The sequence below is a fragment of the Macrosteles quadrilineatus genome, unplaced genomic scaffold (genome assembly GCF_028750875.1).
Source record: "Macrosteles quadrilineatus isolate MER2022 unplaced genomic scaffold, UCM_ALF_1.0 Scaffold_1__1_contigs__length_201487025, whole genome shotgun sequence".
In the NCBI taxonomy this organism is placed as follows: Eukaryota; Metazoa; Arthropoda; class Insecta; order Hemiptera; family Cicadellidae; genus Macrosteles; species Macrosteles quadrilineatus.
In genome coordinates this window covers 39,816,493-39,843,554 of record NW_026542594.1, presented here as the reverse complement: position 1 = coordinate 39,843,554, position 27,062 = coordinate 39,816,493, and the positions used below count along the sequence as shown (strand labels likewise).

The 27,062-nt window shown below is 35.2% G+C and overlaps 2 protein-coding genes across 2 annotated transcripts in view; one reads left to right on the top strand and one right to left on the bottom strand.

Annotated features, from left to right (window-relative positions):
* Nucleotides 1–27,062, bottom strand: part of LOC128982792 (protein CNPPD1) — a 96,285-nt gene that overhangs the window by 59,389 nt on the left and 9,834 nt on the right. The window lies entirely within an intron of this gene.
* On the top strand, nucleotides 2,862–4,577 carry LOC128982793 (uncharacterized). Its single transcript, XM_054401800.1, has 2 exons — nucleotides 2,862–3,707; nucleotides 4,295–4,577. The coding sequence occupies exons 1-2, from the start codon at nucleotides 2,961–2,963 to the stop codon at nucleotides 4,538–4,540; spliced, it is 993 nt and encodes a 330-aa protein (XP_054257775.1). The 5' UTR covers nucleotides 2,862–2,960; the 3' UTR covers nucleotides 4,541–4,577.

Below are 27,062 nucleotides of genomic sequence, written 5' to 3'. Positions count from 1 at the left end.
CAAGTTATTGAATTGGTTTTTGTGAGTTACCCAATACGTTTTGAGAGAATACCAGTATTTTAATTTAGATTAATTAATTACCATTAGTAATGTTTATTACTACTTTACAGGAAACGGATGGAAACTACTGCAAATGAATTGGCAGTAAGTTCAATTACAAGTAGCATTACGCCTATCTCCAACAATCCTGACACTTTTACTGTTTGTGCCAAAACCCCCGATGTAGAACAAATTCCGGATGTACAAAGCGAAATTATGGAGGGAAAGTCAGAAAGGTAATTACATAAACTTGTATTGTTATATGATGTAATTTTTGCATATTATTAAATGTACAGTGATCAAGTTAAATGTTTAACAAGTGTTCCAGTATTTGAATACAGTATACATTAATTAATTACCATTACTAATGTGTATTACAACTTTACAGGAAACGGATGGGAAATAATGCAAATGAATTGGCAATAAGTTCCATTACAAGTAGCATTACGTCTATCTCCAGCGATCCGGATACTTTTACCGTTTGTGCCAAAACCCCCGATGTGGAACAAATTCCGGATGTACAAAGCGAGATTTTGGGGGAAATTTCTGAAAGGTAATTTTATTTACTTGTATTGTTATGTGGTGTAATTTTCGCATATTATTAAATGTATCGTGTTTAAGTTTAATGTTTAACAAGTGTTATAAACCAAACATAGGTGTGGACAATATTTATCGTGTTGACATTTATTGCAGACAATTTGACGAGTTGGTCGTAGAACCTGATCAAAGGCCTCCGAGGGATGATGTGGAAATGATTTCTGGACGATATATTGTTGATGGCAGACACTTTATCAAAGAAATAAGGTCACTGGATTACCATAGGTTTGAATGTGAAAAAAACTGTAACGGATACATGGCATTAGTTGCATCCAGTAGTAAATTACTGGAATGGAGTCTTAAGTTTCGGTGTCCTTATTGCCTTAAAGAAAGGATAATTAACAGTGAACCAAAGCAACTAATTGCATCGAGTGACAGTAACAGTTCCCTGCCAGAATCACTATCAAAATTGCCTCTTGTAGACCAAATAGTATGGGGATTTTCATCAATCGGTTCTGGGCACAGAAACATGGAAGAAGTTTTATCTTCGATTGACATTTCACCAATCAGTGAAAAGGCCTTTAGAACAGCAGAAGAACGCCTAGGACAGGTATGGTTCTTTAAATTATATTATGGGGGTTATTTTAGTTGTTTTTAATGAATTTAGTTACGAAAAGGGTACTGGGTACTTAGGTATTATCCGGAGGCCACAGCGCGCTGTGGCACTAGCGGCTAGTCCCTGCCCACCAAATCAGCTCGGGAGCTAAACTTCTACCCTCCCTCCAGCCCAGCTCGCCAGTTGTAATTTGGAGGCTTCTGATTGGCTGAGGGAACACCATTACCGCAACGCTACGGCATGATGCCATCGGCCTCGGTGGTATAGTGGATAGAGTGCCGGGCTGATGAACTGAAAGAGCCAGTTCATGAATTAAAATTCATTGTGTAGCCCCTGAACTGTTGATTAGACTAAAATTTAAGGTACATACCTTCCCGTACACAGTTCATAGATGTATGGTTAAACCCACATGTTTCGCCTATACATAGGCATTGTCAAGTGGTCCTTCAAGAACGTTTCGTCTATTGTAGACTCGTCAAAAAACATTTAAATAAATACACAAAACACGATACATTGTACGAAACATTTATCACTTAGTAGGCCTAACAGTTCATGATATGAGCCAGTATGATTTTTTTTTTACTTGGAGGACTTTTGTCGTTTCGTTATGAATCAAACGACACCAGATGATACATACTTTCGTATGCCAAATCCCCTCCTAGTAGGCCGAGGTCAGGTCGAAAGTGGGTTTGGCGGGCAAAAGTTTGATAAATATAAACTCCCGGCAATCTTAGCAGTCAAACTATTTACTTATTTTAATGTATTTTTTTTAATGAATTCTATAAGTTGATTTTACAGTAATATTTTTTTTTTAAAGGTATGGCAAGATGTCTTGTACGATTCAATGATTGAAGCTGGCATTGAGGAAAAGAAATTGGCTATAGAGAACGGTGATGTGACGAAGAATAATATTCCGTTCATAACGGTAATAGTGGATGGAGGATGGTCTCATCGTAGCCATGGTCACAGATACTCAGCTAATTCTGGAGTCGCTTGTGTCATTGGACTCCGCACCAAGAAGTTACTTCACATAGATGTGAGAAACAAGTACTGCTCAATGTGTGCACACTTAGAAAAGAAAGGAGCCACTACTGAACATGAAAAATGTTTTAAAAACTGGAGTGGACCTAGCGCTTCAATGGAGTCAGACATGTTAGTGGAGGCTTTTAATTCCAGTCAAAAGATCCATGGTGTTCAGTACAGAAAAATGATAGGAGATGGCAATTCTAGTGTGCACCAGAAAGTTAGAGAGATGGTGCCCTACGGTCGTTTCGTAGAAAAAGTTGAATGTACAAACCACATAATCAAGAACTACACAAAGAGGCTATACAAACTGCGAGAGAATGGCAACACAGAGAAAAGAATCCTGAGTGTTAACATTATAAAGCGACTGAAGGCAGCAGCACGAGGGGCGATTATTCACCACTCCAGCGAAAAAAATATCGAAGAGTTGAAAGCAGACCTCAGGAACAGCCCTTTCCATGTCCTAGGAAACCATGTTAGATGCAAGCCTTATTTTTGTAAGGCTGTTGGTACTGGGAAAGAACTTGAAGGTACTAGCCTTCTGGTGGCTAATAAGGTGTTGGAAGCCCTAACGCCTGTACTTCTAAGGGCTAACTTGCTATGGGAGAACCAGACTAGCAACCTAGCTGAAAACTATATGTCATTAGTGGCAAAGTTTACTGGTGGGAAGCAAGTTAATCGATGCAAGAGGGGCTCTTTTACTTTCAGAGCGAGGGCTGCCGCATTAGATTTCCAGTACGGTCCAATGTGGCATTACAGAAGCATGAAATCACATTTAAAAAGGAGTCCCGCGCTTCTGGTGAAGAAAATTGGATTGAGGCGAACGAAACGGCTGATCACATGTAGGAGGGCATTGATGAGGAAAAGGAAGGAGGTTAGACACAAAAGCACAGTATCACGAAAAGATGAGAAGGAAATGTCAGGTGCCAAAGATTATGGAAGCTTCTGCCAAAGACTTGACTTAGATGATGATGAGTTTGAGGCAGAAAAATCAGATCTCTTGAAATCTTTAGCCTTAAACGACGAGGAAAAAGCTTTGGTTGAAGTTGCGACCCGTGGACAACGAGAAAATAGTCGTTGGCTAGAAGAGAGGAAAGTTCGACTGACTGCTTCAAATTTCGGGTTAATCTGCAAGCGAAGATCTAAATCATTGTGGGCACCTGTTGTAAAACAATTGCTCTACAATAAAATTTCAACAGATGCTATGATGTATGGAGAACTCAATGAATCTGCTGCTATACAGTGCTTTGAAGACAAACTCAACACAAAAGTACTTCCTTGCGGTTTATTTGTTGATAAAGCGATCGACTTCCTAGCAGCTTCTCCAGATGGTGTGGTGGGAGAAGAAGACATCGTTGAAGTTAAGTGCCCTAAGTCTGCGGAACTGTTGACCATACCTGAAGCAGTAAAGCAAATCAAGAGCTTTTGTTTGGCACCTTGTAAATCGTCTAATGATATTAAATTGAAAAGAAACCACAATTACTATTATCAGGTAAATGACTTCCTTACAAAGTCCGGACTAATAATAATAGTAATAATAAAAAATAAGCACGGTAATTTGGACCAAGGTAGACTCGAACACTAAAAGTTAATTGTTTGGATAAAAACACACATAACTAACATATAATTCGTACATAAAATAATATGTTTATTAAGGGTGATTAAAACAATAAAAACTACTAACTAACCACAATTCGACCCATGAATGTTTTTAGGAACCACCCGTGATTACCAGTACAGTAACACTAAAACTTTACCTGGTTGTAATTTAAAATTGAGTAACATAAAAGGACTAAGCAGATTGTAACTGTTGTACTAACAAATTTAAAGTATCCTAATCCTTTATCAACCCATAATCATAACTGTATGAGTCGGATAATTCTCAGTTACGTTTATATACAATATCACGATATAATAGATAGTAAGGTAATGCTCAGTATATTGTAACGATAATACAATATCACGATAGTACAAATGACAATCGTTATAATTCTTTAGGTTCAAGGTCAACAGCTTACTGAAAAAAAATATTAAATATTATAACCATATTTTTTTTATTTTCACCTTTTTTGTTTTTAGGTTCAAGGGCAATTGCATATTTCCAATAAAAGAAGGTGCTACTTTGTTGTTTGGACTAAAAAGGACATCCACATAGAAGCAATTGAGCGGGACGATAAGTTTTGGAAGGAAAAAATGGAGAAGCCTTTATGTTTCTTCTACAAATGCGCTCTTCTTCCAGAAATAGTCGACCCCAGAACCTGCCGGAGTATGCCGATACGAGAACCGAACATTTCTCTTCCTGAATTCAAACTTGATGAACATTAAATGGCCAAATAGTAGATCAAAATATGCACCGTGTATATCCTTGAAAAAATTGTATATTGTCGTATATTGTACGTATTGTATATTGATGAAGCTGCCCATTTTATGACTGCCACTTGTATCAATGTATTTTTCCACCACTGTATATTTTTTTCTCGTTTTCATGTAACTATAAGTTTTATTTCAAACAAATAACTAACTATGTAATAATTTAACGTTACAGGTTAGTATAGGGTTATATTATTCATACTCTGGTGTTATTGAATAATGTATGGCCTAATAAACCTGTATGTGCCTACTTTTATACATCCTTTAATTTGAACTACTTTATATTTTTATATATTTGTTGTAGATGTATCTTTCCAACTGACCAGAAAATACTTGTTTTAAAATCATCAACTAGCATCTGTCGAAATCAGTAGTCCAGTCTAGTAAGTATGTCCGGTCAGAGTATGAATGCAAGGTGTGTGTGAGATGACGAAGCTACAGTCGCGTTGGAGGGCCGGGCAGAGCGGCTGCGCTCCGTGGGGGAGGGGGGGAGGGGACCGGAGCGCGAGAGAAATAATAATAATTTCTTTAAAAAACGATTCCGAAACGACCATTTGACCGAATTAATATCTGAAAACGGAAAAATTCTTAAAAAAATTTTCTTTACAAAATGACTACCTGCGATTTCTAAAAATAATCATAGCAAAAAAAATTCTTAATTAAACTTTTTTGTTAATAAATGTAAAAAAGAATTTGCAAAATAGCGTGAATGTCTTATTCGTATCATTTACAAAACCGTTTACAAAACAAAAATCGGATAATAAATACGGAAATTACAAGTGGCACAAATTTTCCGCAGAGGTGCTGCTATCTATCGGGCCAGAAACACAACTTTTTCAGGGATGTTTAGCCTTAAATAACATTAGTTTAACGAGTACTTAGGTTTGCTGAAACAGGGAGGGTAAAAAGGTGTTTGTTTTTTTTTTAAATGTAATAGTTTGGTATGAAATGAATGCATTTTCCAAATGTGATCAAAATATGAACATAAACAAACAAACTACAACAGTTTACTTATTCTCCATAAGAATAACATGGGAATTTTTAATTTAAAGTTTTTTGAATTTTCTTCGTAACCATTAAGCGCATAATATTGCTTCAATATACTAAATTATTTGTTTTTTTAAGCTCTACAAAATGATTTAGAAAGAAAATGCTAAATTTTAAGTTTTTAGGGTCAAAAATGGGAAAACCCTATTTTTACTCCAAAAAACCCCCCATAAACCCCTGTTTCCATAGTCCGATCATGCTGGTTCGTGAACTCGTTCGAATAAATGTAGGTTTACACGTTTGTACCAAATTTCATCAAAATCGGATGATTTTTGCTCGAGTTATCGCGCTAACGGACACATATATATACAGTATATGAATTTGAACGGATGGTGTTTTTGGTCTCTAGGGACCTCAAAACGAAAAAGTAAATCGGCCCGAGTTTAAGTCTTACCATGAGTACTACGGTAATAGCTTATTCCCTATAGGGGAAATTCGCTAAAAAGGAGTAGACATACTCCTTTTATCTATGCTTAAATGAGGTCATATTTTCGGGAATACTCTAAGCCCTTTTTTATATACAGGGTGATTGATATAAGTGTGCCAGCTATTTTATTCGAAAGTTATAAGGGATATAACAAAATGTTAAACTGTAAATGTCTAGGATTTATTTTTTTTATGGTCAAGTTGAAAAAATAATTTTAGCCGCCATGTTTCCAATATGACCGCCAACTTTGATTTTTCTTATGGAAGACCCTATATTTTAGGATTGGTTTGGTAAGTAAATGCAATTATAAAATGTTTTTATTCTTGGCATTTTTTCTCTAAAGCTACTTACTCGTTTAGGAGTTACAACGTGCTACAACTAAGAAAAAATGACTTGCGGTGTTCATTCTGCATCATGTATCTCCTAAACGACTACGTTTAGAGCAAAAATGCAAGAAGTAAACAATTCTTAAAATTGCATCTAGATTCTAAAAATACCATAACATGCATAACAAATATTGAATCCAGTTTCAAAAATGGCAGGGAAATTTGAAAACAGGAAAACGGTGTATGTTATAGTCTTTTTAGAATACAGATGCAATTAATTCTAAGACTATTTACTCTTTGCATTTTCGCTCCAAACGTTTTTGTTTAGGCGCTACATGATGCAAAATGTACACCGCAACTCCTCGCAAGTCATTTTCTTAGTTGTAACACGCTGTAACTCCTAAATGAATAGCTTTAGAGAAAAAATGCCAGGAATGAAAACGTTTTTAAATTGCACTCACTTTCTAAAACAATCATAAAATATGGGTCTTCCAAAAGAAAAATCAAAGTTGGCAACCATATTGGAAAATGGTGGCTAAAATTATTTTTTCAACTTGAACTATTTTTTTCATAACAAATCCAAGGTAGTTACGATTAAAAGTTTTGTCATATCTCTTAAAACTTTTGAATAGAATAGCTGGCACAGTTATATCAAACACTCTGTATATTTCAACGAACATAAATCGTGCGTGGTTTGGTCTAGTTTTGTATGTAATTTTAAGTACAATTTACATTTTATGAACTGTACACATTACAATTACAATTTTGAATATTAGATTTACTGTCCACGTTAAATTTACAACAATTTCCGTGCTTGTGTCGAATGCAACAGCTGATCGGTCAATTAGTATATTTCAAAACAAGAGTAGCAAGTCTGCAAAAAATTGCATATTTTAGATCACGTTTGAAGTGTGAGATTTATCGAGCACTTTAAATGGTCGAGAATATGTAGACCCAATTTCTACTCCAAAAATACTACAGGGTGAGGCAATGAAAGGGGCCCAATTTATAAATTGTACTAACTCCATTATATTATAAATTCAACATATTCACCCAATAGATATAAATAGCACATAAAAACAAAGCTTATATTTTGCCAATTGATCTTAACAAAGTCATTTTTCATTTCTTGAAAACAAAATCCTGCAAGATAGAATTCCTTGAAATAGAAATCTTGATAGTAAGTCCTTGTCCTACTTGACATTCATTTTTAGTCACTTAAAAACTCCATCAAATACTCCTCCAGCATTTCTTCAGGAATCACTTTAGTTTTGGACAATTCTTAGCTTCGGTTTAAGCAAATCTGTGGGGCGACTTTTTAGAAAAACCTCGAACTGAAGTAGCTTATCAGAATAACCCCCCCCCCAAAAAAAAGAGCCAACGTAAAGCTTTCAACAACAAAAGCTTCCTGGCAAATCTCTTCGGACTTCGAGTTACTGTGGCTCACACTCTTACAAAATTTGCTGGTGTACAAAGGGTTTCGTGGCACCAGCCGATTATTTTTTTGTTTTAAGCTGTTATACTAAATAATTTTACCCAATTCACCGTTGTTTTCCTATTTGGAACAGCACCATATTGACCAAGGATGGAATGTGGTCCAAACAATCCCTGGGTTTTTGCACAAGAATCCCTATTTTAATAATGGGTTTCCACATCAAAATCTCAGTCTTAATAGCCTCAAGCATAATGTTTACTAAAATGGCATAGTTTAATTGATATTATAAGCACAGCTGTTCATTAATTGTGGCTTTACTTATAGTGTGACAACAAAAGAAAATTGGGGTGCTCTCACTGCCTCATCCTGTATATCTTCACTACAAAACTCATAGATTTTTTTAGGTTATGCCTTCAATTTAAAGTTAATTTTAAGTTTAAAGTTAATTTAAAGTTAACTTTTAGTTGTTGAAATTTGAAACAGTTGATAAACAATAACAAATATTATTGTTTGTTTACATCGGCAAAAAAAAAAAAAAATAGTAAATATACTTTCGCATAGTAAAAAATCTTTTTCACCACACTATGATGTTATTAGGCTATCTGTTTTACATACGTTAATTAAAGGCTGAAAGTTACGTTTTGCTGACCATGCCAGCTGTCATCGTCATTTGGGGACCGAGCAGGTTTTTACATCCCTAGGGCCGCAAAATTAGCTGCCCGCTTGCATATCAAATACACAAACAGTATCCATAGCATTGCAATAGAATTGTCTTATTTTCGCCGATGCCTAGCAACGGTTTATTATTATTTTTGCTGATTCCTTAAATTACTTCTTCACATAACCTTAAAGTTGAGTTTGTAAGTAGTAGTAGTGTGGTGAAAAATAGTATTTGTACCATGGACCAAAAATGGTTTTACAGCTCTCGGTCGTTTTAAGTTCGAGACGAAGTCAAGAACTTAAAAACCCCGAGCCGGCAAAACCTCATTTTTGGCCCTAGGTACAAAATATACTATTGTCGTAGTAAACAATGTAATAAAAGATTTTTGCAGGTGATAAACATACAACGAAAAACATGTCATTTTACAGTAGTGTAGCGAAAAACCTATTTTCTTAGCTCATTTTACGTTTTAAAAAAGTGTACTTTCGTCTGTAGAGTAATGAAAAGAACATTAATTGCCAATATACAAACTATACTATCTTAATTGAAAGTAGATAAATCTCTTATTACATATACTCACACTTGTTTACGGACAATTTTAATTAATATTCAAAAAACAAAAATATTGAACTACCTTTAAAAAGCCAAAAACTAATACTCTCATTTTGTGAAATAGCTTTCCAAACTTTATCATCAAGATATGAAACAATATACAGAAGGCATCAAAAAGAACATGTAGGACAAAGACAATTGATACCTAATAATTGTATGCTTTGAGTTTGTAAACCATATCTAAACTCTGATTTGCTTAATTATTTATTTGGCTTACCTCATGGCTGTGTACAGCCCACAGCCATGTAGTAGGTTTATTTTCTCAAACTGTGTTAAAATTATTTGTATATTATTTTTATATTATTTTTACATTGATTTAGGGGGTATTTTTAAATTTTGTATCCCCTCCCCATTGAAAATCATGGGTATAGTGGATATTTATTTATGTTTTAACTAGTTTAATGAATAACTAGTAGGGACATATGTCCCTTAAAAGCTCAAAATGTAAAACAACTTATTGTAATATCTAAAAGAAAACTAAGAATTACATTTTTTTATTTTCAAGATGGATATCTTTGTACACCATTTTATCTTTGTATAAAACGTATCTCTATTGGCTTTGGTTGTTGTTTTATACATATATACCGTCTCAATTATAGATAACGTTATCCTTGGTTTTAAATATAGTTCAAGAGTTTTTATTCATACTTTGCGCATGTATTAAGATTGAAGTCAATAAGATAACCAAAATTACAGAATTTCAACGCTGTAGCTCAAACGGTGAGTTAGGAATGTATTACATTTTTTGTTTCTTTTAACAGCTGAATAAGGTGAAAAAGTTTGTTCATATGTGTACAAGACACCCTGAATAGCACTTATTCTCTGTTTGAAATGTTTAAAATAAAAATAAATACCCTCCACGTTTTAATGCATAGGTTACATATTGCTTAGACTCCTGCATATAAAAACTAAAAAAACAATAATTTGAATATATGTGTTCTCAGTCTTAAAGTTAATTTTTTACATTGAAAACAAATCTATATTACATTTTAAAATAAGTATATACAACTTTTTAGTTTATGGTAAACGTACAACAATTTTCAACCAATTATTGTTATGTTTATCACACAAAGTCTTTAAAATTTTCAGAAGAAAACGTATTTCATTGAAGCCCAACACTGGACAGAGCAGCAGATGAGAGTGGAGTGCTCGTGCACTGTATGTACGTTGCGGGTGCGAGGCGAAGGAATCTCTCCCAGCCGGCTGAGTTGGCCGGTCGACCGACTGAGTTGCACGACATCGCAACCGCGCTTAGTCGGTTTCGAGACTAGCGCCGCCTAGGATCTAGTCGGTTTTTCGGCCAAAAATTGTTAACACATATTAGCATTGTGTGGGGTATCTGTGTCTACTCCTTTTATCTATGCTATTACTAACATCTCTGGATCTGAGTAAAATGCTATTGCAGATTGGGACAGAAAAGATGCTTCTGCTATGTTATACCTGATGTCATCTCTAGGTAATGAACCATCTACACTGGTTTTGACTTGCTCGACTTCTAAAGAAGTTTGGGATTGTTTAATATCTGTGTATGAACAAAGGTGATGTAAGGTAACTTTAATGAAATCTGATCAATGAATTATTACTGTTATCTTTATAACATTTATTTTTAACACCAATAAACCAGCTGACCAATATTAATAATAAATTAGACTGAATATCATTGTTCCAATGCATACTAAATATGCATTCAGCTTACAATAACGTATTATAACAAAACACTATTTAACATTTCTCCAGGCCACAACATTTTAAACATTAAGTTTTACATATTTGCTGGTAGGTCTTCTGAAATTCCCGTATTTAGTTTAGACGTCGACAACCTTGACTTTTCCACCTTTGCCAGGATAGGTAGCTTCTATAAACACCTTTTGACAACATGCCTCTTGAATCTTTGTTCCTCGTCTCCTTGAGTATAGACAGTTGCTTCTGAACTTGGTGAAGGTCACTAGTCTTGAAATCGTACTTTCCGCCCAGCTGATCAAAGAACTGGCTGTCCGTCTCAATCCATTTGTAAGCTTTCAAGAAGTCGTTCAGCGTATTCTTAGCACTGTCAGAGTCTGACTTCAGTTTAGTGATCTTGTGCTGCAACTCTATCATTTTCCGCTGCATTTCATTTTCCTTCTCTAATGCTGCTTTGTATTTCTGTGTTACTGTAATCTCATTGTTCACTTTTGACAAAATATCTTTCTGATCCATTACTTGCTTATGGAGCGTCTTATCATCTGTATGAGCTTGATTTGCTTGCCCGGTATGTTCTTCAAGCTCTTTATTATTCAGTTGTTCATTAGTAGCTACACATTTTTCGATTTTTTGCTGTTCATTTTCAATGCTCTTTATCAATTCTTCAATTTCTGACCTTGACGTTACAAACTCCTGCTCTCTTTCCTTCCACTTATTTCTGCTTTCCTCTGCCTTTTTCTGTAATCGTTTATTTTCTTGTTCTGCAGATTTTAATTCTTTTTCTCTTGGGTTTTTTGCATCTTTTACTTTAGTTTCCAGCTGCTTAATTTTTTTTTAAAACTCCCTTTCTTTTTTCTTGCACTCACTGACTCTCATGAACAATTGTATCCTGGTCTTCACCATTTCTAAGTCTGCTTGTCTGATCTCAAGCCTTTGCTTCAGGGAGTAGTGCTTGTCAGCGTCCTTATGAATTGTCCAGATCTTCTGGTCGATGTTTCCATATTCTGTCTCAAGCTGGGACAAAGCCTTCTGACTCTCTGTGAACTATACAATTTTCATAAACACTGATCCTCCTCTTTTAGGTGCATCTTCAGATAACATTCCGCCAGGTTCAGCGAGGTCTCTGTCCAAAGTGATACATTTCTCCCTGATACAGTTGTGGTATGTAATCTTGGTGGCAGTAGACATCTGGTCACACACAGACACTTGACCAAAGATCCACTTTATCACTGGCTGACTTAGGGTGCGTTTATGTCGGAGCTGCGACTAGCGATAAGAGCAGCGATGCCATTAGAGCCTAGACAATTGGTGCGTGTATTTCAATGGGTCTGTTTACTTTGGAGCTGCGCTTTAAATCTCTCTTGGGTCCCGACCAGCGATAGTAGCTGTGACAATGCTTCAGTCCTTTTTCTCAGCTAGTGTCGTTGGTCGTGCAAAGATGGATATTGAAAGTTTAGTGGCGGAAATATTTACGAAATCGTACAAAAACCATCACAACAGGTTCGTTGTGATAGAGGTTCGTTTTTTTCACCTAGAGAGAAAAAAATAGTAAACCATGTTTACAAGAAGAACAGAAAGGAATGTTTTATTTGTACAATATGAATCATTTTAAAATCATCAGCTGTTCCAATTAATTCTAAAAAGGCTAAAGAAAAAATATTAGATGAAAGAACTTAACAAATAAGACCATATCAATATTCAAAACCCATTATAAAATGTGGTTTTTGAAAAATTATAACAAAAATGATTGGTTAATCCTTGAATTGTAAAAGCCAATAACGTCTAAGGTCTATTACTTTCTCCCTCTATACAAAGTAGGGCCTATATGGAAAAAGAAGAAAAAACTAAATTTTCTTCTTCAGAGTCACTCATCTTCAACCACTTGACACAACGCTACTATCTCAGCTCCAACATAAACACAGTATGAGAGCAGAGAAATAATCACAGCTTGCATCGCTGCTCTTATCGCTAGTCGCAGCTCCGACATAAACACACCCTTAGCGCAGTGCAGCACTTGCCTGTACCAACCAGGCTCTGAGCTGTATCGTAAACCTCCCTTATACAGGGTGAGGCAGTGAACCGGCACGATTCCGATACCAGCTGACAAGGAATTGGGGGCTATTAGAGTACAGGGGAAATGACCATAGGCATCTAGACAAGTGGAAATTTCAGTAGCCATGGAGCATTGCATGAGTGCACAGCTCACGTTTGCTGTAAAAGCATATTACAAAAATAAGGATATTATGGTTTGTGTTAGCGCACTTTCCGTTGCGAGTTCAGTCAATCGTCCCAGGCTCCCGTGCCATCAAGGAAAGCTATCCTCCATTGGGTGAATAACTTTGAAGCCACTGCTAGCACGACAAAACGCTAAAAAATGATTGTAGACGTTATGCAAACGCTAAAGAACGTCATGGGCTGATTTCAATTCATAATTCAACAATGTGTGCAAAATCAAATACGCCATTTTACTGACACTGTATTAAAAAATGTAATTATTTTTAAGGTGAAACATTAATTTCCACTCATTTACTTAGGATTTATGTTAATACAACTATCCTTCTTTTCAAAATGAATTATTTGTGATTTTTCAAAATCGTGCCGTTTCACTGCCTCACCCTGTACTATTCTCCAGTTTCTTCTTTTTCTTCTCAGAATTGGTTAGATGGACATAAATTGAACAAGTTGATGAGCAGACAGCTCCGAAATTCAATAATGCCAAGCACCACTCTTCTACTCTTCCACTTTCTTTTCCCCACCACAGAAATCTTAAAGCAAATTGATCTTCGTGCCTTACTTCAAATCTCAAAAACATTTCTTCAGTTAGGCTCTTAGTTACAACCTCTTGGCTTCCAAAGCGATGCTCTAACAAACTTATGATCTCAGGCACGTTTCCTGAGTAAATCAAAAGTACTGAAACAATTTCTTTTGCCTTACCATTCAATGTTCTTTGTATCTTTTGAAGATTTTCAAGATCAGTGAAGAGGTTAATATCAGTAGAGCGTTTAAACTCAGCAATCCAAGCTGACAATTGACTAAGATCTCCACTGAAATCTGGGAGAACACACAAAACCCTAGAATTCGTCTCTTTCTCATCCGTATTGAGCTGATTTGTTAAGGTATTTTCATCTCGAAGCTCTTCATATCTAACATCTCGAGGCCTTACACCAAACCGCTCAAATAAGTCTGGAAAGGGGTTTTGAAACAGTTTTATTTTGGGATTACTTGCTGGTTGATTTTCCCAAGGTGTAAACTGTTCATCTTGGGCGTTACTATTTTGAATTTTGAATGTACTCACCGACTTGTTGACCCTAGGCTTTGACTGATCATCTAGATGGTCATTAGCCGGCTAATCCTTTATCCCCAAACTTGCTGGTTGATTTGCCCAAGGCCTAAACTGTTCATCTTGGGCGTTCATATTAGGTATTTTGGATGTACTCACCAACTTGTTGACCCTAGGCTTTGGCTGATCATCTAGATGGTCATTAGCCGGCTCATCCTTTATCCCCAAACTTCCTGGTTGATTTGCCCAAGGCCTAAACTGTTCATCTTGAGCGTTCGTATTAGGTATTTTGGATGTACTCACCGACTTGTTGACCCTAGGCTTTGGCTGATCATCTAGGTGGTCATCAGCCGGCTTATCCCTTACCCTCACAGTGTTGTACCTCTGTGCTTGATCATCAGGAATCATTTCATTTTCAATACCTTGCATCCAAAAAGTAACAGCTTCTTTCGTTGGTATATGTTGATCAATTGACACGAGAGAACGCCTAGAAGTGCTACTACCTCTTGAGGACAATCTAGAATTGATTAGTGATAGTCTTTCTTCCATCAGTCTTTTTTTTCAATTCTAACTCCTTTCTTTTAGCTTCTTCCTTTACTCTAGCTTCTTCTCTTTTTGCCTCTGCATTAGCTTCTGCACATGCTATTTTGATAGCGGTTTCCTCTTCCTGAATCCTAATTATCTCATTAATAAAATCAGCGACTTCTCTGTTCCTCCTGCTGCTACTTTTACTTTTATTGGATCTTCTATCAGAAGAAGGAAAGGATAGTGCACTTTTTGCAGAGACATGAAGGCCAACTTTTTCAACTTCTGCACTGTCCTTTTTCTCTTCTCTTTTTGTACAGGATCTTGTAGTCATACGAGATAATGGTTCTTTAATTGACATGATTCAACGGGTTTTTGGCACCAAAATGTTGGGTAATTTTAATGAAATCTGATGAATGAATGATTACTGCTATCTTTATAACATTTATTTATAACACCAATAAACCAGCTGACCAATATTAATAATAAACAAGCTGCTATACCCGTGCTTTGCAACGGGAAGAAAATGTGACCTAGAGAGCTATTAAAGTGGTGCTGATGTGTGTTTTAAAATACAGCAACTCTATGATTTAGTTTGAAAATAAAACTGATTTAAAAAGCGTAAACCTACTTACTTTCAAACCCCTACTTTTGATGTTAATAGATCACAAAGAATATGACAACATACCTCAGTGTTGTAATAGCATCAATTATTGCTTCATATAGATGCTTCATGAATGACATGTTTTACCATTTTCTTTAATTTTAGTCCAGCCTCTTCACATGTACTTTAATATATCAATTAAAAAATGAAACTTTGAGCAATACTTTACAAAACATATACAACCTCACTTTAAAACCAAACATAACCCTCCTCAATCTACATAAAGCAAAACAAACATCTTATTTGAGTAAATAAACAAACACCAGTTCATTGTACTGACCAGCTGTTTCATTAACAAAATTAAATTAAATCATTTAAACATTGGAAGCATGCCAGGCGTAGCCCTTTGGAAATCAGCCTGTGGGGCAGAGCCCTTAAGAAATTCGTCCATATCAATACTTTTCGGCATATCTACACACTCTAAGCTTCATTTTGATGTGCCATATGCCTATATTTTTATTTGGTAAATGACCTTAACCGTTTACATAAAATTTGATTGTACCACTTTAATAATATAATAGATTAGACTGAATATCATTGTTCCAATGCATACTAAATATGCATTCAGCTTACAATAAAATATTATAACAAAACACTATTTAACAGGTGAAACCAAGTGAATCAAAGTGAACAAAGGCTAGATCTGTTCTTTTATCTATTAATTAAACTATTTTAATTAATAATCATTCCTAAACAAGATAGTGTTTATTATCCAAATTCATAACATAATATAAAAATCAACAACTAGAGATCAGCTGGTTATAGCAATACCAACATCTCCCTCTTTAACTTTTAAATGGACAAATGAATCTTCTATTGCGCCTAAATAGTCTTCCTTCAATTGCTACAATGTAAGTTCTCAACCCATCCACAGTTACTATTACGCCAGGCGTCCACGGTTCTGCTTTCATGTCTGGTCTCTTCTGTATTAATACCTTTTGCCCAACTTTAAGTGGGTCCAATGCATGAGTGCCTTTATCATAGTGCTTCTTGTATTTTTCTTGTTTTTCCTTCAACTTGTCTGTGACTCCTATGTGTATCTTTGGATTTAGTTTCATCTCTGTTACTGGCAAACGAGTCTTTGTCGATCTAGACATTAATAACTGCACAGGACTTGCACCCAAATCAGCCAGTGGTGTATTTCTCCACTCTAATAGAGCTGCTTGAAAGTCTTCTTTACTTTCTTTTACTTTCTTTAACATTCTCTTAGCAATTTTAACCGCTGATTCTGCCTTACCATTGGATTGGTGATTATGAGGTGAAGAAACAACAATTTTGAACATCCAAGTCTGGGCAAAAAGCTTGAAGTTATGGCTAACAAGTTGGGTACTACTGTCAGAAACAACAACGTCTGGTATTCCGTAGCGAGCAAACTGTTCTTTACAAAACTGAATCAGGCCTTCTGTTTTCAGTGAATTCACTTTCTTTAGTTCAAAAAATGATGAAAAAAAATCTGTCATTATAAGAAAGTGGTCACTGCCCAGCTGGAAGAAGTCAATTCCAACTCTTTGCCATGCTCTAGTTGGAGTATTATGAGGCTGTAAGGGTTCGGATTTCTGAGCTGGAGCATACTTTTGGCAAGGCCAACATATTTCAACAGTTCTTTGAACATCTACAGCCATTCCCGGCCAAAATAACACCTCTCTTGCTCTTCTTAAACAAGACTCAACTCCTTGGTGAGAAGAATGTAAAATTTTAAGCATGGCAGGTCTCAAAGAACGTGGAACTACTATACGGTCCTCTTATTACGATTCCATCTATCGCTGATAGTTCATCTCTAACACTCCAGTATTCCTGTAGGTCTTGAGGAACATGAGTACGTTTATCAGGCCACCCTTTTTTAATTGTGTCCACAAGATTATTCATAACAGGGCATCTGCTTGACTCTTCTTTTATCTCCTTGATCCTCTCATCGGTAATATTAATGTTGTCTAAATCGTTAATGTTCTCTAACTCTGCTTGGAAGATTAAGTCGTCAACTGTTTCTCTTCCGGCTACTTTAAGAGGCGATCTGGACAGAAAATCTGCGACATGCATTGAGCTTGTATTGTAAACAAAAGCTGTATTTTTGAAGTCGTAAAAGCATCCTTTGCAGTCTCTTAGGAGCTGAGATCAAGGGCTTCTTGAATATTGCCTCCAAGGGCTTGTGATCGGATTCAACTATAACATCTCTATGTCCCATCAAATACTGTTCAAAGCGTTCAAGTCCAAACACAATAGCTAGACACTCTTTTTCAATTTGTGCGTAGGCAACTTCAGTCTTAGTTAATGTTCTTGAAGCATAGGCAACGGGCTTACCTTGCTGCATGAGACAAGCCCCTAGGCCATATTGACTAGCGTCACATTGCACAACACAACTCTGTGTCTGGTCAAAGTACTTTAATGTTGGAGCTTCTTGAACCATCTTGAGTAACTTTTGAAAAGCATCTTTCTGTGGGCTGTCCCATACCCACTCACTATCATCTTTCAGCAAATTTCTAATCGGTGTTGCTACTTCTGATAGTCTTGGTAGAAACTTTGATAGGTACACAACTATCCTAAGAATCTCTTGACTTCTTCTTTTGAAGTAGGAGCTGAAAGTTTGCTTATAGCTTCTACTTTGCTAGGATCAGGACACAACCCGTCTGCTGTAATAAGATGTCCCATGTATGGAATTTTTTTGTACACCTATTTTGCACTTATTCTTGTTGAACTTTAACCCTTTAAGCTGAGCTTGTTGCAGAAGGGCATTCAGCTTCTTGTCATGGTCAATTTTAGCTTCTTCAACGGTGTTTCCTTTTCCAAATACCATAACATCATCAGCTATTGCCACAACCCCTTCAAGACCTTCAAGGTTTTCGTGAACTCTTCGTTGAAACTCTTCAGGAGCATTAGCAACACCAAAAGGTAGTCTAGTCCAACGAAATCTGCCTTTGGGGGTCCAAAACGTGGTTAGCCTGCTAGATTCCTCGTTTAGCTTTACAGAGATTTCCTCGATAGTTGGTGCTTGATAATGAGACCTTTTAATGGCTTTATTAAGGTGAAAAGGATCTATACAAAGCCGTATCTTGTTAGGTTTCTTCACTACTACTAAACTACTAACCCAATCAGTAGGCTCTGTTACCTTGACGATGACTCCGAGCTGTTCAAGTCTATCTAATTCAGCACATATTTCTTTTTTCAATGCTAGAGGTGGTCGCCTGGGTGCTGCTATTGAAGGTGGTACTGACGGGTCAGTTCTTATGCTGCAAAGACCTTCAAAACTACCTAATCCTTCAAATACAGTAGGAAATTTATCAAATATCGTATGTTGATGTGTGGCCGTTTGGTTAGATGCTGTGAGAGCCTGGAAAACCTCTTCATCTGTTGAAATCAAGGTTAGTCGAAGACAATCTGCTGCTCCTATAAGAGGATTTCTCTCAGAATTCAGAATTTCAAATTTTAAATCAAAAATATTCTTTTTGAATTTTGTTTTAAGCACAATGCTGCCTAGTGAGTTTTGGGATGACCCGCCATAGAAACACAAAGTAGTGGAACTACTGTTAAGTTTAGGATTTTCATCGTCTAGAATAGTTTTTAGATCTCGTAGCCCCATAACGTTACAAGTTGCACCTGAGTCAAGCTGGAACTTTCTGAGCTTTTTGTTGACCATCATTTTTACAAAAAGTCGTTTTTTGTACTGGATATCGTTGAGTTCCATTACTTCCTCTTCACTTTGGCTATCTTGATTAGCTTCACTGTCATTATCTTGGACCAAATTAACTTTACCGGAACTTCGGCACACGCTGCTGAAATGGTTCTTCCTTCTACAATTGCTGCAAACTTTACCAAACGCAGGGCAGTTTTTTGCTCCCTTGATATGGTTTTTACCACAAAAAACAACAGGTCCATTTGTTATTTAAGTGTCTACTCTTTGTTTGAAATGCCGCCTCTTCTGATTTTACTGTCATTTTTGTAACAAACCTTTCAGTTGTTTCATGATGCATACATATTTCTATAGCTTCATCAAGTTTTAGGTCTTTTCTACGCAAAAGCGTCCTTTTTAATTCAGTATTGGTTATGCCTACAAGTTGGTCACAAATTAGAGTATCTTCAAGGCCTATCTTGCCCAGATTTGCTAAAGAATCAATATCACACAATCGTATTTGCTCTTTTAAACGACCTATAAAGTCTTTAATTGTTTCATCAGTCTTTTGAACGATTCCATTAAAAATTAATCTCTCATACAAAGGATTGTTTGTCCCTAAAAAATACTTTTCCAAAGCTTCAATTACCTGAACCAGGGTTGATTCATTGGAGCCAAGTATTTTTTCAATCAAACATAGTCCATCGCGGCCAATTACAGTTGAAAACATGGCCATCTTCAGTTTAGGTGTACTTAACCTTGTACCACCTAATGCTCCTGCTTCAGCTAAGATCAAATAGTTCTTCCATTGTTTCTTGAACACTTCCCAGTTTTCTCTTACTCGCGTTGGGTCACTTAAGTCCAGTGGATTCGGTACTACTGACACCATGTTCTTTTATCTATTAATTAAACTATTTTAATTAAATAATCATTTCTAAACAAGATGGTGTTTATTATCCAAATTCATAACATAACATAAAAATCAACAACTAGAGATCAGCTGGTTATAGCAATACCAACAAGATTGTTTGCTAGAAGAGTTCTTTAGGTGGGATCGGGATCCTAATGAGGACATAGCTACCCATGTTGCAAAGCTACAAAAACATTTTGCCGAATTAAATGATGCACTTGAGAAACAAAAGGAATCAAAGCTTAGTGATAGAGTTTTAATTGCAAGAATTTTATCTACTTTGGGGCCAAGCTTTCGTGAATTCAGAAATGTATGGGAAGCTATGCCATCTAAGGATAGAACAATTAAAACACTAGTTGAAAAGCTTCACACTACAGATCAGCGTGATAACGTGGAGTTGCTTAAAACTGCTTTATATGTTTCAAAACCCGCGGGTACAAGGGTTAAAACAGAAAAACAAGGGCTGGAGTAATCAGAATCAAAAGCTGGTTACTAAGATATTTTGTTTTAAGTGTTAACAAAAAGGGAATAAGGTTCCTGATTGTCCACTTAAAAAGAAGTCTACGGTATCTACATTTGATAACAAGAAGGGTGTCTACAAAACATAGTTTTATGAGCGGGAATGAGTTAACTTTTGCAAATCGGGACGTTTGGATTGCGGATTGTGGTGCTACTCATCATGTAATCTGGTGTAACGATTATTTTACAGAGTATTCACAATTTTCAGAACCACAAGTTATGTCTGGCTTCAGTGATAATGCTTCTGATAAAAAGTGTTATGCCGAGGGATCTGGGATCATTGTTGTTGAAACTAAAGTTGGTAAGGAGCTAATGCAAACAACTGTAGAAAACGGTTTGTATGTACCTAATTCTAGAGCTCATCTGTTGTCAGTCAGCAAGGCAGCGAAGAAGAACCATGTTTTTTCTGCTGACAATCTTGGATGTAAATTTACCCTCAATGGTATTGTTACATTGACTGGACATTTGCATGGGGATTTATATTTTCTTAACATGCATGCTATTTGTCCTATACAACCCACTGAACTTGCATCTAAGAAAGATTCTTTACAGCTATGGCACGAACGGCCAGGTCATCAGCATCAACAAGTTAAACAAGTTTTGAAGATGAATGGAATTAATGTGACTGGACACATGGGTCTGTGTAATGGATGTGTTCTTGGTAAATCTCATTGTGGTCCATTTCATTCTCGTCCAACTTGTCCTGAGGTGGTTGGTGAACTGATCAGTACAGATGTCTGCGGACCTATGGAGGTCACTTCTCTTGGAGGTAACCGCTGTTTTGTATTGTTTAAAGACTACTACAGTAAATATCGCCAAGTATTTTTCATAAAGAATAAAAGTGAAGTAGCTGATTGTATGCGCATCTTTCTCACAGAAGCAAAACAAGGTGGAAAGATCATAAAAGAAATGTTGTTTGATAACGGGTCTGAATTCCTATCAAAGGAAACTACGAAAATCATTCAGGAGTATGGTATTAAGATACGTACAACTTCTCCCTACTGCCCTGAACAGAATGGTTCTATTAAGAGGGACAATCAAACGATTGTGGAGTCTGCTCGCTCTATGCTTCAGAGGAAAGTCTTGCCGAAGTTTCTTTGGGCTGAGGCTTGTAATACTGCAGTTTACCTCCAATTAATCTTACAGGACCAAGTTCGTAGAAGGCAGATCACCACTGGAATTGTGGTCGGGTAAGAGTGTTCCAGGTCTGCAATACCTCAGAGTATTTGGAAGTAACTGCTTTGTCAATCAATCAATCAATCAATCAAAATAACTTTATTCATATTGCACATTTTGTACAGAATGGAGTCAGTTATAAAAACACAATATTAAACTTAAGACTACTTACAAAGAACATTGTTATTATAAAAAAAATCTAATTTCAGGAAGTTGGAAAAAATCTTCTAATTTATACAAGGGTCTGTTGGTGAGAAATAATTTCAAAAGTTTTTTAAATGAATTAAAATTACTTATATTTTTTATATTGTCAGGTAAGCTATTGAAATATTTAACACCACTATAAGATGGAATTTTTTCATAAACCGATAAATTATGTCTGTTGAACGCCAATTCATTACCTTTTCTGGTAGAATATGTATGAAAAGAGTTCAATTTTGGCAATCTTTCATGGTTTGATTTAATATAAAGGGCTATTTGATAAATGTATAAGCTAAAAACAGTCATAATTCCTATTTCTTTAAACTGCTCTTTTGCGGATGTTTTTGACTTTAGTTTTAACATAATGCGAATTGCTTTTTTTTGAAGTTCTAGAATGCTATTTAGGTTAAAATTTGATGTGCCCCCATAAAGACACAACCCAAAAGAAATATGTGATTCAATTAAGGAATGATATACTATTTTTAAGGTTTTTAAACTACTAAATTTTGACATCTGTCTTAATGCATGTATGCCTGAGTTGACTTTATTACAAACGTTTTCAACATGACTGTCCCAGTTGAATTTATCATCTATATGCAATCCAAGAAATTTTATTGTTTTAACTTCATTTAGTAAAATTGTATCCATAAAAATATTAAACTCAGGTGAATTTTTGCTCGTTGAAGAAAAATTTATATAATTAGTTTTTATTGTATTCGGTAATAAATTGATTTCATTTAAATATTGGTTACATTTGGTAAGCTCAACAAAAGAAGAGACTTCCACATCAGCATTTGAATTTCCGGATATTTTTATATTGATGTCATCAGCAAATAAACAAACACGATTGGGAGATTCTATCAATGAGGGGAAGTCACTTAAGTAAATTAAGAATAATAAGGGTCCCAATATTGATCCTTGAGGGACACCATACTTAACAATTTTCGTTGAGGAAGTGTAAGTAATCAATTGATTATGGCTATTTATGTGATCAATTGTGACATACTGCTGCCTGCCTGTAAGATAAGATTCAAACCAACGCCAAGCTCTCCCTTTTACACCGTTATATTTAAGTTTTTCAAGAAGTAAATCATGTGAGACACTATCAAAGGCTTTTGTTAAGTCTAAGAATATTCCCACTACTTTTTCCTTTGAATCAATTGAATTAATTATAGATTCACAGAAATCGACTCCTGCGTCAATCACGGACCTTCCTTCTCTAAAACCATATTGGTCCTTATCTAATAAATTATTTTCCTCTAAGTATTTTAAAAGTTGTATATGCACAACTCGCTCAAAAATTTTTGAAAATGAGCATAACAATGAGATAGGCCTGTAATTACACACTTCTTCTGGGTTACCATTTTTATAACAAGGTTTAATTTTTAATTTTTTTAATTTTTCGGGGAAAATTCCAGAGATAAAAGAAGAGTTTATAACATGTAGTAATGGTAATAATATATATAGACGAGCCTGTTTAATTATTGGCATTGGTATTTCATCCCAGCCAGTGGAAAATTTATTATCAAAAGAAGTTATAATGTTATCCAGCTCTTCATAAGTAATTGGTGAAAGACTGAATTTTGATATCAATTTTTGGGAGGGTGAAATAATATTTTTCGAACCAGTAGAAGATATTAGTTTGGGCAATATGTCATTTTCAACCATCATTGTATAGTAATCATTAAAGAGATGACAGACTTCTTCAACGTCCGTGCAGTTATTGGCTTTAATATATGGTAAACTTAAACTTTCACCATGCCTTGATTTTTGATTTGCTCCAACTTCCCTATTTACAATATCCCATGTAGTTTTACTAACATTTCGTGATTTTTCCAATAAGCTATGATAATAATTACATTTAGTTTCAATGACTTCTTTTTTTAGTTCTTTCTTTTTTTTTATCAGAATATTTTGAAATGATTTATCTTTAACATTCCTAGCAGTATTACTCAAATCTAAAATATCTATTCTTTTATTTATAATTTCATCTGTAATCCAATTACTATTTCCTCTGGTTAATCTACTTTTAACCTTAGGAAAACAAACAGAAACATCAAAATCATACTTAATTATATCAAAGAAAACGTCAAACTTATTATTAACAGGTGCATTAAACACATTAATCCAGTTTTCACTTTCTAATAGTTTACAAAACTGAGCAATGCTATCATCAGTAAATTTCCTACGGTATGTTACAATTGTTTTTTGGATTTTTGAAATTTCTATACTGTTATCAGTAATTACACACAGCTGAGCATCATGGTCAGACAATTCAGTAATTATTCCTGAAACTTTTATTTTGCTCTTGGCTATATTAGTAAAAACATTATCAATTGCACTCTTCTTTGTTTTGCAAATTCTAGTTGGGAAATTCACCAATGCTTTTATATGGTTAGAGTTTAAAACATTAAACAACAATTTTTTATTTTTTGATTCCTCCAACACATCAATATTCACAAATCTTTTGTACATCATCCGAAGCAAAAGCGGAAAAAGTGGGATGCTAAAGGCATTGACGGAATCTTTGTTGGGTATCATGGTTTGAGAGATGGATACAGAGTGTATGTACCAAGCAAACGGCAAACTGTTATAAGCCATGATGTTATATTCCAACCTGAGATATCCCAAGGAAGTACTGTTCCTGATAATGAGCCATCTTCGAGCGATGAAGTTCATTTTGACATCACTTCAAAAACAACAGAAGTGGAAACTGACAAAGCGGCACCTCCTATTGTTTTGGAGGGAGGTGAGCAAGACGAGTGTGTGGTATTGTATAAAAATGAAACCACAAAAGACTTGTTGCGACAAGGAAAACAAGTGAAAAATGTACCAAGTTGGATGAGCAGTGGAAATTTTTATCTGATGCTGGTTCAACCAGAAACACAGATGTTTCCAAGGTCTTACAAGGAAGCAATGGTGTTGGATGATGCATCTGACTGGAAGGCTGCTATGGACGATGAAATAAAATCTATTCATGAAAATAAAACTTGGATTTTGGTGGATAAACCAGAAGGAGCTCGTGTCCTGGGATGTCGTTGGGTACTTCGAACCAAACCTAATTCTGATGGTTCTCATGAAAAATACAAAGCTCGACTAGTAGCCAAGGGATATGCACAACGTGAAGATATTGACTATAGTGAACTGTTTAGTCCTGTGGCACGTTATGACACCATTAGACCTGTGCTAAGTACTGCTTCCGTTGAAAATCTGGAATTGCGTCAGTTTGACATGAAGACTGCCTTTTTTATATGGTGATCTTTTAGAGGAAGTTTACATGGAGCAACCTGAAGGTTATTCTGATGGAACTGGACGTGTGTGTAACCTACAAAAGTCATTATATGGTCTGAAACAATCTCCTCGTTGTTGGAGCTTGAAACTTACAAAGTTTCTTGAATCTCAAGGTCTTAAGAGAAGTAAATCGGATCCCTGTCTCTTTTATAAAACAGATCAAGGGAAGAAGCTACTTGTACTTATTTATGTAGATGATGGATTAGTAGCTGGGACCGACAATAGCATTATTGATAACTGGAAAAGTTTATCTAAAGTTTTTAAAATCAAATCTGGTGAACTTGACAGTTATTTAGGATTGCAGATCAAGAAAGTTTCATCGCAGAACAAAGCATATCGAAGTTAAGTATTACTTCCTCAGAGAAAAATTCTTGGAAGGACTTGTTGATGTTGAACAAGTATACATAGGCCCTACAACATATCAACTTGCCGACATACTTACTAAACCTCTCAATCGAGTAAGGTTTACACAGCTTAAAGTAAACATTGGACTTTGTGATATTTAGTTTCAAAATTGTGAAGGGAGTATTGGAATATTGACAATTTTGCCTCTGAACTGTTTGAATGCACATTGTTTCAATATAATTTTTTTTTTTCTTTTTATATTAAGCTGTGTTAGTATTTATGTTTGTGTGATCTAAATAAAAGTGTTGATTCCTTTCTTTAATATATTTGTTTCTCATTAATTTAAAAGTTTATTCTCATAAGTCACCTAGAGAAAGAATGTCTTGGACAAGTACGTATCAATATTTTTCCTAGAACCGGTGATAGCGAGAATCATTTTTAGGTATCAACACATCACTATTTACAACTTATTTATCGTTGGATGTTACACCTTTCTCAAAGTCATATTAAATTTAATTGATATCTTAGTAAGATTCGTGTTTTCTGTCTGGGTTAAATGTTAGTTTATGCTATGAAAATTTTACCACATTTTAGTGAAACATTTTTGAACAAACCATCATGAATAATTGTTTACGCTTTACGTTATTTACCTACCTATCAATAGTTCGTAGCCTGTGTATTGCAAATTATCTCAAATTGTTATTGAAATCGCCATTAGTAGGCCTACTTAATTTTATAAAGTATGCAGTCATTTTAACACCATTTTGGGTCATATTTGGAATTAAGTAAGTATAAATTATGATAATAAACGGCATACACACTGCTTGATAAGTGTTAAAGCACGATATAGGCCTAATACAATTTGATGACGCTAAGAAAGATGTCAAATACCGTAAAACGGGGTGACTTGATACCACTTTTGAAGTTTACACCATTGTATGTTTGTAACTAAGCACATTAGAACTAATATTTTTATATACTTATTAGAGTCTTAGCTTATCCTAACTATTTACAAAGTAATATATTTTTACCATGGTTACAAGTAAAAGAAAAAAAAATAAATATTGCCGGTTCAAGTCACCCCTGTAAGTGGGGTCACTTGATACCAGCCTATATGATTGCATATGATTTCAATGTAATACAATATTAGGCTTATTTAAGGGGTGATTTGAGTCCATCTTTTTGTTCTGAATCTTTTGATATTTTTTACATATATTTTTAGCATAATTATTACTGAAGTTATGAATAAAGTTATAAACCAAAACGCGGGGTTTGTTGGTAAAATATAAAAAAAATCTGTAGAAAATAATATTAGACCAAAACACAGTATTACTTACCTTAACATAAACTAGAAGAGTGGTGTGTTCAAACAAAATAATAACCAAAATTTTAATTACTTATTTTAAATTTTTTCCTTCTTAGTGAAATGTTGCAATTTTACACGTCGCCGCAGTTAAACTTCTTGAAAAAGTGGTTTAAATTTAAAAATTTTTCTCTCAAAAACTCAAGAACTGTCAAGTTTAAAGTAACTTAATTAAATTGTCCATTATATACACTATTTACAGGGCTTTTTAAACACATTTATTCATTGATTTTGTCCTTCAGCCTCAATTTCTTCATCTCCGGGGACTGCGAACATTCCCCTCGCGTTAATGGGTAATGGAGGTGTAATAGTTCTTTCATATCACATTTGTTATACCAGCATACATCTGGATTGGTAGTCCATTTAAAATGGTTTGGGCCACTCATTGACATTGAAGTTATTTTGTAGTCC

Coding starts and splice junctions, on each gene's coding strand:
- LOC128982793 (XM_054401800.1), top strand. CDS start 2,961: ATGTGGCATTACAGAAGCATGAAATCACATTTAAAAAGGAGTCCCGCG. Junction 3,708..4,294: donor ACCACAATTACTATTATCAG/GTAAATGACTTC, acceptor TTTTGTTTTTAG/GTTCAAGGGCAATTGCATAT.